We start from the raw sequence: 16,839 nt of genomic DNA, 5'->3' as shown, positions 1-16,839 counted from the left end.
GTTGCAGGAAACATTCGTATGATGTTCTGTACTCCTAAGCGTCTCTTTTTACTTATACCAGGACTATGACAGGAACTGAACATTCGCGAACAATTAATAGTGCGATATTTAATCAGTTTATTGATATCAGGAACGTCAGGTGTCAAACTCTCTTACTCATTACATCACATGTATCTTTGCACTTCGATGCGCAACGAATTGTCAGTAGTTCTTAACCGGTGTTCTCTGGAAGTCAGGATCAGACATGGGGTAATCGCGATTAGTAATCGTAATGGATTACGACGATTAAAGCATTTTCAAGTAATCGTAATCGCAATCGATTACATTCGAAAAAATCCCGAAGTAATCGTAATCGTAATCGACTACTTCCAATATTTAATCGATTTCTCTGTGAAAGAACGATTACTTTTTATTTGTACAAGGACTGTGACATAAGCTGAACTCTTGTGAACAAGGAAGAGGCATTATACCAGTTATTGAGACTTGAGAGCACAAACGTCTGATTTACAAATGCCACTGCTCATTATTACGTCAGAGGTAGCCTATTAGCTTTGCTCGTCTTTGCGTAGGAAGTATCCACACATAGTAAATAGTAGGGATGGTGTAAACGTGAGGTTCACGTTCGCGTTCTGTGTGTGAACCTCAGAAATTTAGAGGTTCACGTTCACAAACGAACCTTGGTAGGTTCTGCACTGTGAACCTTTTTCATATAAATTACAATTTTCGTCATCATTATAACATTATCAGTTAAAACTCATCGCATTTCAACTGCGGGCCACTCTGTGCATGGCGCTGGCAGCATAAAAAAATCAACACTATAAACAAGCATGCACCTTGACAATCTCAAAATTTTTACTTGCTTTGTTTCGAAATTTTACTCGAAATCTCCAGATTCCCGTTTAGAAATGTTTAGTGACTCTTTGCGGTGAGCTTGACCCGCAATCACACAATATGAAGAGCGAAATACGCTACGGTATAGTTAGCGAATGATGCTTATTCAACCAATCAATGAAATTCTTATAAAGAGTACATCGTTGTCTAATGTAAAAAATCTAGCAGGCGTACGGGGACCATCTTGATGTGATATGTTTATTGCATGTATAATAAAAAAAAATGCGTCTGATTAGGGTGTTGGCTACGCCTGCATTACTTGTTAATGGGATAAAATCGGTAGCAAGTATAGAAACTCCTTTTACACTTTGCTCGGTAACAATGTAGCAATACTCCGGTCTGGCCTTGACCGTTAAGGCGTAAGCTTATATTCCTTTGCAAGGCTTCGCCGATATTGATTTTATGTGATTATTATATCATTTGCTTGCTCCGCAGTTGATATATTTGGCGACGTTTAAATAGTTAGTATGCACTTCAGCAGTGTGGCATAATGTGACCCGAGTCGTCTCTAGGAATCGTGCTGTACATTAATATATAACTTCACTGAAATGTAGGGTTGGAATTAGCAAAATGACGTCACGTGACGTCATGAGGTTCACGTTCGCGTTCACACAGAACCTTTCAAAAAGGTTCGCGTTAACACGAACCTGAACCTTTCAGAGGTTCACACCATCCCTAGTAAATAGATATTCGATGTACATTTGTGTGATTGTAAGAAACCCCACCGTGCTGTATATCGGTTTATCAATACATTTCAGACGCCACTACCTCGCATCATGATAATTAATCATAATCACCTATCTGCCTAGGTTAAAATAGCAACTTTCGTATTGATGTTTGGTTATGCTTAGTTAAACTATAGAATGTAATAGTTCTAATTCTATAGTTAAATGCAGTTTCACCGTTGCTGCTTAGCGAGCAGTAGGCCTATATGGTACGAACGTACAGCAGACAAAGATTTAAAATTCTGTACTCGCCAAATAAAACATTACGATTTCCACAACGTAGCATTAAAATAAACAGCTGCTGATGTATAACATCGTAAGTGGGCCGTTGTTTTGCCGTTTCTCGTAATGGCAGCTTGCATTACATTTTCTGCATCAAGTTGAAGGCAGAATTTCATGTTCACTTTCTGTTATTCTCATAATATTCTACCCAAATTGGGTCGCTATTTCACAATTCTTTATTGAACATTTGGACCTGCCGCCATAGCCATCGGCTTATATATCATGTTAGCGTGGGTTGTAGCTAGAATCAGGATCAAGACAACAAAAGCGTCCCCCAACCAAACTTTGGTCTTGGGCCCCCATAGGGTAGTCAATTTTGAAGTTGAAGATTTAATTTCGTCAATAATATTGGTAATTGCATTATATTGCATTTCTAATCCTATCTCAGCGCCCGATGGTCAGATTTACCTTAAGAGCGGGAAGGGGGCGTAATTCATAATTCTACCAACTGGTGTCTTGCAATAATTACTTTATCGTATGTTGTTAATTGGTGACCTCCTGTCTGGTAATAGCCAAAAGATATTGATTGTATAGTGGCCCAAACAGCAGATTAAAAGAAAAACTTGCGTGAGACGCACACACAAATTGTCATGTCTAATGCTCTGTGGGTGCCCAGGTGGCATTTGAATCGTGGGCTCAGATTGGAAGGAATGGACTATTAGTCACGCCCACTCAGCGCGGCTATTAACAATGGACACATACCCTAAGTTTTGGCCAATGTCTTTCTTTAATAGCACACTTCGTGGAGTCTCATGTTGGCCGAAACTGCATATGTTTTTTGATGTGTCGAGGAGCGGTATTGACTGGCACCCAAATGCCTATTACTATGGATTATGCATGCTTTATTTCTTGAGGGAGAGACGTATGCATTTCGAAATCAAGCTATAGACATTTCAATCGCAAAGCTCAAAGAGAAATTCCAAGTTAATGAAATCTCTCGAAAATGCTCCATAATTTATGTTTGTTTACAAAATACTTTTGAGTCCCCTGCAACCACGCTCCCCACCCTATTGGCGAATTGGGGGTGCGGCAGTTATGGACCTGGCAAGAATGCAAATCATTGGGTGCGATAAACCGTCCTCTATAAAATGGGCAATGGGTACATTATGACGTAACAAGGAAACGTACAATCTTTTTTAAAGACAGTTGTTATATCATTGGGCCTTTCCAGCGCAATCCATGTATTGTCTTCCAATATAAATACTACGATACAAAATAAATGTAATCGTGAGTAATCGTGATTACTTTTCCAATGTAATCGTCATCGTAATCGACTACTTCCCGATTTTGCTGTAATCGTATTCGTAATCGCGTGATTCAGAAGTAATCGTAATCGCAATCGATTACATTCATGAAGTAATCACCCCATGTCTGGTCAGGACACACACTCAACTAATACATGTGATTTGTGACGAAACGTCACGATAGTTACATTGAGACAGTTATGGTGGTAGTCGTGGTACGTCTTGCGCAGCGGCATACGCAGGGGAGGTTATAAATCTACTACTGCAGTGTTGATATTACACGTGTTATTCGTAATTCCATTGAAGTTTATGCAAAGCGAACTCCTCTTAAAAACAAGAGACTTGACTTTTATTGTTCGATTTCCTTTGAAAAAGCTGCGGTTTTCCTCTTTCCTAGCTTCTAATATATAGCCAAATGTCGCTAATTAGAATACTCAAATAGAACGACTATTTTTTTTGACAAGTCCTCGCAGCTTTCACGTATATAAGTGGTCTTAAACGAGTTGTAGGTAGGGTTGCATTTAAAACAAAAATCCATTAAAAACAAAAATCCATTAAAAACAAAAATCCATTAAAAACAAAAATGTTTAAAGCAAGCCCCTTGATGTTAGTACTTCTTTAAAAGATATGACCTCACGAATCTTCAAATGTGACGTCACAGTGGATTGGCACTGACAATGGAAAATGTAGGGTAAATATGGATTATTGACAAAAAATGCTTCCGAACCCTGTAATAAACTGACCCAAAATGCTGCTTAACGATCGACGATTTCGAAGGGTTCCAACCACCCCACATTGTATACGTCGACTATATCTGGTGCAAATCGCCCGCGGTCTCATACGACGTGTTTTTCAAAAGTATTTACACAATTATGACATAATTATTCAACGTTTGACAAAAATAAAACTCTTTTTTAGAAGGCATTTTTAAAAGACTGTTCAAAACATTTTTCAAACAAAGCGTTTAAAAACATTTGTTTTAAATGCAACCCTATAGTTGTAGGCTACTCTCAAACAGTTTCTAACAACACTTGTAGCATTTATCTAAGCTCCTCCTCGCCATCTGATCCGAGCAAGTGGGCCGTGCTACAAGCCGGCAGACAGGGAATCAAAATAAGCAAATCGACCTGGTGTAAATGACGCGGAGTCCAATGTCAACATGAACTCTTCGACATGATGCAAAAATATAAGATCCAAATTTCATAATCGATTTGAATTTCGAAGTTTCGTTTCTCTAATTGATGGCTAAGCATCTAATTTCTCACATTTTGCAAGTCACATATAATATTGTAATATTTTCGGTGGACCGACAGGAAAGTTGACACGGACCGGCAATTGAGAACCACTGCATCAAAGGTATAACATGGGTACGGAGCAAAGATTCTGCGCGATTCATGTTCTCTTTCGATAATGATCAAACGTATCGGAATAAAAATCTAAACAACCTATACCTACCTTTGTTGGAGGTTTATCTGGGTCCCTCCTGGTCAACCGATTGGAATAAGCGGTGTCTTACAAAAAAGCCTAGATCTAGAGCGGGTCGTGTTAAAAGTCGGCAGTTCGGGAATAGTAATCAAAACTATCGACTTGGTGTAAAATGGCTAATGCAGTAGAAACACCAATATTACTAGAACAACAACAAGATTCTAGAGATTGTCTGTATAGAGAGAAAGGTCGACTGCGTACCGTAGACAGATACTATGACGATATAAGTTCTAATTGAGTAGAAATTTACGACGATAAATTCACTTGTACTTGAGTATCACAGATGGCTTGACTATAACTCTGCTACGGTAATAAATAAGCCGCAGTTGCTGACATGCAGTCTATTTTGATGTCTCTTTTCACGTTAATCATGCACCATTTCTTTTCTGGGTGGCTGTACCGTTCGATCGTGTTCTTTTCGTCGTGCAATCTGTAATAAATTATCATTCCTATATAATGATATAGTACCATGTGTCATGTTTCCAATTGAGGTATCGGCCAAAATAAGTTCGATACGCCATGTTCTGACGTTACACGGATAAAACCAAAACATAACGTCCCCATAGTATTTAGTAGGCCTATATAATTATGGGTTTATGATTTTGTTGCGTACCAACAAATTAACGAAAAACTCGACTTTACTCCAAATCTATTTAGGATAATTAACAAGGTCGGATTAGCAAATAAGTCGGCCCGTAATTTCGAAATAAATGCGGCCAACGAGCTAATCCGCTCCTAACACACACTAACGAGGAATAATATAATGTGATGGTTGCAATTGCTTTTTCCCCTCAAGCTGCTCTTGGCGGGGTGCAACTGAGTCGAAAAGCGCAAAAAGATGCATTAAAGTGAAGGGATTTCGTACATAAGAAAAAAATACGCCAACTATTTGTGAATACCGTAATTTTACTTGAAAAGAAATGCATTTACTACGTACCACGAAGTGCCTTTGCGTACCACTGGTACAAAGGCTAGAACACCTGACTGCATGTACAAACACGTAGAACTAACTCAGTGCATCAACGTATTGGGTCTACGAATTATATTTCCACGTTCATATCGTCACTACGTTTGCTATATATCAATATACATATGGATCGGAAGTGTGAGGGTCAAAACCGCTATTTTATTGCCTTGCTCTTTTGAATGTGTCGCTATTATGACTCTATATTATGCCCGGATTCCACATGCAAATTATGTATATGTATATTATACATTCAGTGGACATTACCAACCAATACACAATGCAATGACACGCAATTATAAACGGCAGAGAGCAGGGATTTGTTCGGGCCCAAATTGTACATTGTACAAACAGCAGGATTTCCACAATGCGCAACTGGAACTAGAATGTAGAACAGTGGTTCCCAACGTGGGCGGTATCGCCCCCCAGGGGGAGATTTAGCGATCCAGGGGGGCGAGAATAACGAAGGGGGCGATAGGGGGTGAAAACGGACGATGGGGGCAATAGGCGGGCGAAAACGTTAGAACTTTCAGTCAAATAATGATTCATTATGTGATTGGTTTATTTGCTCAGTTCAATTTATGTGAGATCGACGATGATAGAAAAGTGGCACAATACTTAACCCATTCCAGCCTGCGATATCTGAAAAGAATTTCAAGTCACGTAAATTTGCCTCCTATTACACCTATTTCACTTGTTTATGAACTCTCTCAACCTCGTACCATCCGGTCACTGGCGCCCGTTTATTCTCAATGGATACACCGCAGTTGTTACATCATAATCAAATATCAGCTGTTTCTGCGTGAGCCAGAAAGCACAAACACTTTTTGTTAATACTGCTCATTGCTGTGTCGTTGCGAAGTATCCAGTGTTGCAAATTGGCGCCTATCGGGCCAAATTTAAGAATATTGGCATATTTTCACGTTAGTTGGCACCAGAATTTCGAGTTTGGCACGTTGGCACTATTTTGGCTCGTTCGATTTTCTTCAACTATTAAGGACGACTTCCATGCACCGCTCTTCCACCATCAGTCTCGCTCGATTTTATTGCGCCCGCAACCTAGTCTTTTGCTGCCATCTTTCTAGAGTACGGCTCTCTCTTCCTCTGAGATTTTCAAGGCGCTGTAAGTACAGCGCGATCGGCGACGAGGAGCCCAGATAAACCTCCGACACATAGAAACATAGCAGACCGACTCCGCCACTCATTTCCCCAACCATTTTATCTGATCTCTTTTAAGATGTAAAGACATCTCGAACGATGAGGATAATTTGGTTTATGTTACAGTCAGTTTGGTATTATGTTATGAAATATATGACTTCCAGAGCCTTCCCGCAGTTGCCAACCCTATATATGACATCTGAAGCAAGCAATACAATTGATTTTGGATCACCGATGTATAGTTTGAATTGGTCTACTTTTTAGACGTAACACAACAGCATTGCTTCTCGAAGTAGCCTTATTTTTATAGCCTACTAGTAACTCCAACGATTGCCAAAACGTTGATAACCCTGTGCGGTTAGATTTGTGGAGGACAGTATGGGTTGTTATGATACCGAATAGTACAGTAATGGCCATCTAACTTATCGTTGAACGTTTAGGATTTAGGCAAAACTATGTCTGTGCGCACTCACCTACTAACTGCGCGGTCAATTGGTCAGCAGTGCGCAACAAATAAAAAAGGTCATCACTTTGATCGGACTGCCGAATTAACGACTTTTCTCGGTAATTTTGTGGTGCTGACTAAAAAAAGGTCATCACTTCGGCTTTTTCGTGCCCAGCTTAGATTTTCCGTGCGCAGGCAGAGACCGTGTCAGCACTGCGCAATTGCGCACGCGCGCAGCTTAGAGGGAACGGTGGTCACGAGACCTCAATAAATCTCAAATTTGGGTCGCCTTCTTATAGGCGGGCGATGAAAATTTTTCGAGCTTGATAAGGGGGTGATGAGTCGAAAAAGGTTGGGAACCACTGATGTAGAATAACTCACTTTTCAAAACTCCGAACTAAAACGCTACTAACTATGATTCCATCGCGTAGTAACTCATCAGTTTTTATTTTTTCGGAATCGAATAGGCTCTCCACATGAACATCAGCATCAGTACAACAAAATTACTGAAGAATCGGACAGACAGAACTGTTAGTACTGACTCGGAGCTAGCAATGGCTGCAAAAACATCACGCAGCAGAACACCGGCATCACAATTCACGCCAATAGACAACAAGCATTTTCTAGAGTTGTTCAGCAACTAGAATGAGCATCAACTAGAACTAGAACTGCTCGCTTTTCGAAATCCACAACTAGAACCAGAACCTACTAAAGAACAGTAGTTAGTTGAATGTCAACTAACTAACTAGATTGGTAATTTGTGCAAGTCCTTGTTCGGGCGGTTTTTGGTTTAAACGTCTGATCACCATCATGCACCGGAATGCCAACACTCTGCGTTACGCGTTTTATATCATACCCTTTCACTTTTTTATCTCCGCCCACGGAATAAATGCAGCCATTGATTACAAGCGCAGAAAAAGCAGCCCGTGGCTTATGCATCGGAGTAAATATCGACCATTGCCATGTCTTCGGGTCGAAATGTTCCACGGACGCGAGCCGCATCTCTGGTGCGAAGTTACTAGTCGAATATCCTCCTATATACAGTCGAAGTACTTATAGGTTAAAGAGATATGCATCGTCTTGAAGTTCAGAGAAAATATCTCACCCAATACAAACACTTTTTGCTGGTAGAAGACTGATGAAGGCATAGCTCTTGGATAAAACATGGGCGGACGCGACAACCACTTTTCTTCGTATATATCATAACACTTCACCGTGTTGAGAATGATGCATCCTTCACGCCCTCCAACACACCATATCCTTTCTAAAATACGATTCACAAGTCACCGTATATATGTTTTAGAACTAATATTCCACGAAAATAAGGTTGCACTTTCATCATATATTCACATTTTTAAGAAAGTTTTCCGGGGCTTCCCTTGACTGATAAATCACATACAACAGGCTTTGGCGTAAGGCTGTGACGCAACAGAGGCAATGGCCAAGTGACTTTATCAATCAAATTTCAAAGAGCCTGTCGTAAGTAAAGGCCCTGATGCATGTTAATTTAGCGTTATCATATTTTGAGATCCGAGAAGGAGGACCCTCTTTTTAATCAACAGACATTGAAACGGGAGAGTTTCACGGAAAATTGTGTTCGGTAGTGGATGGACTAAAAAAGGTCATTTTCCCAGCCGTAGCCTGAAAACCAGTTTATACGGCAAATTTACGATAGGTTGGCCTCTTTGCTAGTCCACCTTCGCGTCAATTGTATAGAAAGTCAGTTTTCACGATTCATTTCTGTCGATATTGCCATTTTAGTTGTCTATATATCATCGCTTAACGCTCGCGGCAATAGAGGACGATTTGCGGAAAAAGAGGACATTTGGGCGTCATCGGAGGACATGATAGTTACGTCCTCTTTGAAGAGGATTCGTTCTCTTTTTTGACTTTTTTGAAAGGACGCCTTCTTTTTTGAGAATTTTGGTTAAATGTACATGGAAAAAGGAAACCAACGGCTAAGTAATGGACCGACGGGTTTTTCGGGACTTGAGCCAAAAAAATGACCTTATTTTAGTCAACCAACGGTAAATCTTACAGAAAGCCAATAATTCGGGAAAAGACGACCTATTTTTTTTTGGACAACCGACCACAGAGTCGGGAAATATTTACCATTTTTTTTTGGATTTTACTCCAGTTTTATAGGTCTGAAATTTTGAAAAGTGTCCATTATTCACATTTCCAAGATATGGTAACCCTATCATATGGTATTCCCATGTCAAGTTGCACTACCGTGGACGTGATTTCGACATGACGAAGAAATTCCCATATTGACAAGGGTGAGTTCAGCTTATATCCGGACCGCCTGCCTTTCAAAGTTTTTCGTCCGACCTTACACTGCAATATATAGTGAATGGCTCGCGTATTCGACATACCTCTTTCAACAACTACCGCATGATGATGTCGAGAGTCCGGCATTGGCTGTAAATCGCTCCAGCAGTTTCGAATCGGGTCGAAGCATTCGGTTACATTGGCCTTGTAGCAATCTTCATATCCAGCTGATCCAACAACATAAATTTTACCTGCGAGAATTTCAACGGTTGGTTTGATACACTTTATAGTCAAAGTGGATTCTAAAATTTGTGGACTTCAACACTTTCTGAGATGCACTTCCTATATACTTCATTGCGTCGAAATCACAATCTCAACGAAAAGTGAAAACGAACACGCTATATCAGTGGTACTTAACCGGTTTTCCATCGTTATCCGGTGGCTCACTGAGCTATCAGCTGACTGACACCCAACTGTCAAGTTATATACCTACGATTTGTGACGACACACCTGTCTTTACCTTCATTGGCTGCAGACAATCAGACCCAATCAGAAGTCCAATTGTAGAATTTAAATTAAGGAGATCATATATGCATATACATTGAATCATTATTCATCTACGTATGGTAAAAATCAGAATATACGCGGTAATATACGTACTGCTTCCGACGCTTACCGCCAAAAGTCACGGCCGGTGGATAATCCCCATGGAAATGCTTCGTATCTGGAAGGTATTCCCACATTGCATTTGGCTTCGCCGCTTGCACGCGAAAGAATCTTCTATCAGACAATAGCAAATAGACATAACCGCTGCTAGATACAGCGGTGAAGGTCCTAGTTGCCATCTCAGAGTGGACCAGATGCATCGGCTTCCATGTGTTCAATGCAGGCTGGTAAACGCGCGTTCCGCACAGAAGCTTGTCGAAAATGACTAAGCCTGTCATATAGGAATTACATATAATACATATTGATTCATTCACTGGGCAACAATTTTGAACGAAAAATTTGTTGACTTTGATTTCGCACTTGATTTGGGTTAATTTTGGCGTGCTGATTCCAAAAATACCTCTGGTTTTCTTCTATCACGTCAACTATTTGCTCTACGACATATGCCCAAAATATGCAAATTTTCACGAATCTAGCCATATTACTTTTCCATATCATATAAAAATCCACAACGATCTAGGCCGATGTTTCACCCATTTTTGGTTAGAGGATGCAATCATACGAGGATATTTCTCACCGATATTTGATGCAAACTGCAGGATATTACCGGACCACGACTGACCTATCGATCTCGCTTCCCATGACATGCCGCCCTATTTCTTGTCGCATTCTTTTTCTATACTATCTTCTTTACCTTCATTCAGTGTGCATGCCTCCTCTTTACATCGCCTAGGCCAAGGTGGGTGTCAGATTCCATAGACTACTCCTTGTCGCTTCGACATCTTCCTGTCTTTTCATTGTATCGCATTTTTGTGGTGTATAGAACTGATAAAATTGCTAATAAACCAATGATGATGATGATGATGATATGGCGATAAAAATAAACATGACATTTACTATCAGCTATTCAGCTTATCCAGTGTAACCTTAAACTCCCATACGCTCGATAATTTTGATCAAGATGAAGATCTTAGGGATAGCAGGTCAAATGATGAAGATTTTGAAATCGAAGTTGATTCAGAACGTAGAGTAGTCCATCAACGAGGGTTGATGTTGTCTCACGAGCAAACAACTCGTTGAGTTTACCTTTTGTTTAGTCAATAAATTTCGCGGTATATGCACAATAAGCCGCTTTCACGTACAGTTGTTGTTGGTGGTGGTAATTAAATATATCTCACTAGACTTTCTAACATTTTCGCCTCTCAATCTCCTTCGATATCTTCGCCTCCTTCTTTCTCAAAATCGCTCACTGGGGGGAGCGATATCGCCAACGTTTGGAACCACTGTTCTAATCCAAGATACGACTCTTGTCAACACTCAGCCCTGGTGGAAACGTGCAATTATGATGAAGAAAACATAATTGGCCTGTTAGACAGTACGATTTCTTCGAAAATACCCGTCCGTAAAATTGACTGTTAACTTACTATTGAATACTTCTTTATCGTTCTGAGATTCCCATTTCGTCAATCCCGACTTGCCTCTCCTAAATATCGGATTCACTTTACCATGGTGTCATGATCGTTTTAAACCAAGTTTACTCGCGAAAATAGTAAATGTCGTTTATCGACAAAACTGGACTTTAGTCACACAGAGCGATTCCTATTGCTTTTCGCCAAGGTGATGGTCCCGAAAACGGCTTAGTCGCTGTTTTGGAAATTCAAAGCAAAATTCAATACTCACGGTCGAGCTTCGTGCGATTCTGAACTAGTCTTGGGTCGCCGTGTGGTATCTGATGAATTATTCCAAGCGGAACGAGCCCTAATGCCTTGATATAAGTAACAACGTTATTTCAATCGCATGTTGTTATTGCATACTTAATTTATGAAGTGAAATGAAGCGATAACATCGCCTCTAGGGTTGCATTTAAAACAAATGGTTGTTTAAACCACAACATGTTTTAAACAGTGTTTTAAACAAAGACCTTTTAAAACAACAAAACAAATTTTCCAAGTTGTACAATTATGCCATAATTGTGTAAATACTTTCCAAGAACATGTGTGAGCCTACGGACGACGATTACCACACGATATAGCCGACGTATACGATATGGGATGGTTGGAACCTTCGAAATGGTAGATTCAACAGCTACAGTACGTAGACATAGATCATTGGTACGGAATGAAAGTTCTAATGATGATGACCGCCAACCAGGGCCGTAACTGCCGCACCCCAAACCCCCTAATTAGGGGGGGCCGAGCTCGAAAGGGGCCCCAAATTTTTTGGCGAATTAGCATAAATTATAGAGTATTTTTTTGAAACTTGATGCAACTTTTTCAAAAATTTTTCGCGCTGCGCGCGATTTCAGGTTGCCAAATGTTATGATTATTGGGTACTCTTCCCCCAAGGAAAAATACGCAAGATTTATAGAAATGGGCATATCGGCGTTGGCCATTACCGCGCCACGACGCACCAAGACATATACAGTTTTAGGCCATGTAACACGCGACTCCAAGAAGTGTGCCAGAACGATCAGCAGCGAGAAACCTTGGCCGAAAAGGACTGCCCTTATGGTGACCGAAAACTTTGTTATATATACGAAATACAGCATATAGGTTTATTTGTCCATAGGCGCCTAAATGACTGGCGCCGAATGTTCCTGTCTTGGTAATCTGAACCTCACAAGACAAATACCATCCCGCAGGGAAAAATTAGATGCCAGTGAAGAAATACCAATTTGAAATCGTGTGTTTAGTACGTTTGGGCGATCCTATATGTTTTGATATATAGCAGACAGGAGGTCACGAAATAACATCATGTAACGAAGTCATACCAACGAGTCCGCCCGTCAGAAGCTGTTTAATTATTATTTACGGGCTCTACAATTTCAAAGACACCTCACTCAACTCTACCGGTAAATCTGATTACGTGAGTAGAGAGGACAAGAAATTGATAGCAATATATATGCAATTCCCGGTCTTATTGACTGATTTTGTCATGAATTGTCAAAAAATTTCGCGCTTGGCGCTGGCTAACTGAACAGTACAACTGTAATTTCGTGGCAAAAGCGAACAACGTGATTGCGAGGGGGGTCGGTTTATCACCCTATGGGAGCCCAAGACTCAAGTTTTTGGTGGGCCTGACGAAGTGCTGTTTCGTTTCTGCCAATGGGTATACACCCGGAGATGTTCAATTATTATTGAGGGGTCCTACCTTTTCAAGCACACCTTACTTAGCTATACCAGTAAATCAGATTACGGAAGCAGAGAGGGGATAAAAATTGATAGCAATATATAAGCAATACCGATCATATTGACCGTTTTGGGGGGGCTGACGAAGTGCTGTTACGGCCCTGCCGCCAACCGTAAGAATGCTGGAACAGGAGTGGCTCTAGGACAGTGGCTCTTGACCTTTATAAGCCGACGAAACGCTTACGGTAATCTGCAAGCCTTCGCGGAACCCCAGACCTTCGCTGAGTCATAAAAATAGAAAGCTATCACAAGACACTAGACATCTACATTACCACAGAATAATGGCGCACAAAATGAACTTTGCATCAGCAGAGTGCTAAAATAACGAAACCATTAACACAGGGTTGTAAAAAAGTCACATGGCTCCGAGTCACAAGTCAATCTCACTTTTATAGTTTTGACTCGAGTCAAGCCGAGTCATTTTTAATTCACCACCGAGTCAAGTCCGAGTCCAAGTCACGGAGTAGAGTGTCAAGTCCAAGTCATAATGTTTTGACTAGAGTGCGACTCCAAGTCATTGTAGTGACTGTTCAGTTCCGAGTTAATGTCATCTGAAACCCACTTTTTACAAATCTGCTCTGTGATATCGAACGCATTCATAATATACTAATATTTCTCAATTTTAACAGTTTCTTGCGGCATTTTCAGGTACCAGTACTGATAGACGAAAAAATAGTAGTGTGATAACTTTACTATTCTTCGAAATTACAATGAAATGTCGGTCTTGGTACGCCCAGTCTTGAGCCATATGACTTGGTCCGAGTCATGCGCAATGAGTCGTGTCGAGTCATTTTTTCAATTTTTTGAATTACCAAAATTTGTTGAGTTGTCATCAGAAACGATGCAAAAAAAATTTGACTCAATTCCAACCCGTAGAAGCGGAGTTATTTGAGTTTTTCATTTATAATTCTGGTATCATCCACCGTCAATGCTATTTTTACCAATCCAGAACTTTCAACTGCGGTAACTCCGCTTCTACGGGTTGGAATTGATTCAAATTTGTTTTGCATCGTTCTTGGAGATAAATCAACAATTTCACGGGGTGTCGGAAAATTTTGAATTTTTTTATTTCATTTTCCATAATAAATTTAAAATTTTAATTGGCTTTGCAGCGGCTTACATTGGTTAGAATTGAACCAAATTTGGTGCGCAGCGTTTTTAAATGTAACCTGACAATCTAATCAGTGAGTGGCTGGAATCAGGAAAATAGTTATTTTGAACAGCCCTACGCTACATTAACATAAATTTTCACACAAAACGAAAACATGATGAGTATATTTTGAAAATCAGGGGACTTCTGCTGTCCCCACCCATATGCCAGTTCAGAAATGCGAGGCTTCAACTTTTAAAGTGTCATCGTATTGTTCAGTCAAAACGCAACAGCGTGATACCAATTGCCTAATTATACAACTATGGTTATATATATTGGAGATATAATTTACATTTCAGAAGATCGGGGTTCCGATTTCGTACGCCACGCCAACCCCTCCTACGCCACTGTTCACGGCCAATCACCACAATAGTCCCAATTTGACTGCTGATCGGGTCTAATTGCCTGCAACCCATGATGGTCAAGACGCGAGTATCATCACAAATCATATGTACGAGTTGAGTGGGTGTCTTGACCACCGCGGAACCACTGAGATTGGCTGATGGAACCCCTAGTGTACCGTGGAACACCTGTGAAGAATCACTGCTACATACGCGTGCCATAACGGTCACAAACCTCTTAGTTCACGGCCGTCCATTGTGCTCAAGTTTGGAGCTGACCGACGAAAACTATCATCTCCTGATTTTCTCGCGACTGGCGAAGCGTGAGGTCTGAATATGAATATTCGGTTTCATGGAACGCTCGTGAATTTTAACTAGATTCATGGATTTGGCTTGGCACTCCCGGATTTCAGAGTGAGGGAGTTGCTTAAAGTAATTTTGGATTCAAGTTACCAACGTTTAATAATTTATTTAGTATGAATTAAGTAGGCAAGCTCTTGTTGAAACCGTATATGCCCGTATATATTATATTTGGAATTATAGTTACACAATTTTATCCAATTAAAGATTAGAATTAAAATTATACCTTCACAGTTTACTCCAAATTAGATTAGAATTCTGCTCTAATTAGTCTAATTATACAACTACAATTATCTAAAAGTCCATTATCCAGGTATGAACTGGTGCTCACCGCATTTTCACCTTTTCCTCTTTACTCGCCCCGTGTGATATCAAGTTTCCAAGAGAACCTCCTTTTGGAATGCCTGTTACGAACCAAGACGTTTAAGTAGATATATTTGTATAAAAATCGTGGCATCAGCATCACCTGCAGTTTTGCAGCGGAAAATTTCGAAACTGGGCAATTCCTCCGCGGAAGGTCTTTGCTCCTGGCGGGAGTGCAGCATTTTCATTAACAGCTCCTTCGCACGAGATGCGTTTTCTATGAGCACCCCGTCGATTTTAGGATCCCTGTTTTTTTTTATGTTGATATTCCATTCGTCCGGGTCGTCGCCGAAAGGATGTCCACCGTTCGACCATAAGAAATACAGCACCAATCCGAGAGAAAATACTTCGGATAAGTGTGTGTATACTTTCTTGTGGTGCACCTCGGATGGTTGATATCCGTCGGTACGAATGGAGATATTTCCGGAGAGATCACAATATTTTTCTTCCGTTTGGACTCCCATAGCGAAGTCTGTGATTTTTAATTGTCTTTCGCAGGACGATAATAACACATTGCACGGTTTCAAGTCTCGATGAAGGATATTTTCGGAGTGGATATACCTCACAGCATCTACGAGCTGCTTAGCGTAGGTCAGGGACGAATTGCTATCAAACGATTTGCCTTGCTTTTTGTTAGCGAGCACTTGATCTCGAAGATTTATTTCGCGACACCGCTCCAAGGCTATAAAGATATGCTTCATGCGAGCTAGGTTAAAGCATCCAACGTGAAGTACTGTCACCAAGTTCTTGTGGCGTAATTGTTTGAGAATTTTTGCATGCCCGATGCTGGCGTCGGAATGCGGTAACAGCTTGACTACGACGGGCGTAGTACCAGTAACGTCATCGCGCTGTTCGCCATGAAAGATGTAGTTGCGTCCGGCGACGCGTCGATTGTGAAAATATCGGATATTTTGATTCAAATCGGTCGATTCTGAATGGATATGAAAATGGTTCATTATTTATCTCCTAACAAACAGAGACAGGATTTCGTCTTTGCCATTTCTACAGTTCCAACTCACGGGTCCGCGAAGACGAAAAGGTTGAGACCACTCCACTACGCTATCTCGCCGCCAAAATGAGGACATACGGTAACCATAATTAATATGTCTATTATGCAGCAATGTATTTATGTTCCATATATAGACTGGTCATGTCACTGGTCGTGGTCATGTTGCTCAATGTTTACCTTATCAAACCTCTGTTATGATTTAAATCGAACGTTTATGGCCTATACGTTTATATCAATTAGCGCCAGCTCTAGTCGTATCTTATGTGTCTGTAGGTGGATTTTGTGTTACATCATATC

At 40.6% G+C, this 16,839-nt stretch overlaps 1 protein-coding gene across 8 annotated transcripts in view; it reads right to left on the bottom strand.

Moving 5' to 3' along the window:
* LOC145448883 (uncharacterized) overlaps positions 1–16,839 on the bottom strand; it is a 63,815-nt gene that overhangs the window by 17,644 nt on the left and 29,332 nt on the right. For 7 of the 8 annotated variants that reach the window (XM_080327327.1, XM_080327328.1, XM_080327326.1 and 4 more), the window contains 6 exons: positions 15,637–16,464; positions 15,502–15,574; positions 15,046–15,140; positions 14,762–14,980; positions 11,812–11,896; positions 11,556–11,614 (listed from right to left, as the gene is read on the bottom strand). In XM_080327327.1, coding sequence (XP_080183453.1) covers positions 11,556–11,614; positions 11,812–11,896; positions 14,762–14,980; positions 15,046–15,140; positions 15,502–15,574; positions 15,637–16,464 — 1,359 coding nt within the window. The remainder of the gene's footprint in view (positions 1–11,555; positions 11,615–11,811; positions 11,897–14,761; positions 14,981–15,045; positions 15,141–15,501; positions 15,575–15,636; positions 16,465–16,839) is intronic. The other variant, XM_080327333.1, reaches the window with a different exon arrangement.

The sequence above is a fragment of the Botryllus schlosseri genome, chromosome 10, assembly GCF_051294905.1.
Source record: "Botryllus schlosseri isolate E-star chromosome 10, Bs_hap1, whole genome shotgun sequence".
Lineage (NCBI taxonomy): Eukaryota > Metazoa > Chordata > Ascidiacea > Stolidobranchia > Styelidae > Botryllus > Botryllus schlosseri.
This window is presented reverse-complemented; position numbering and strand designations above follow the sequence as displayed.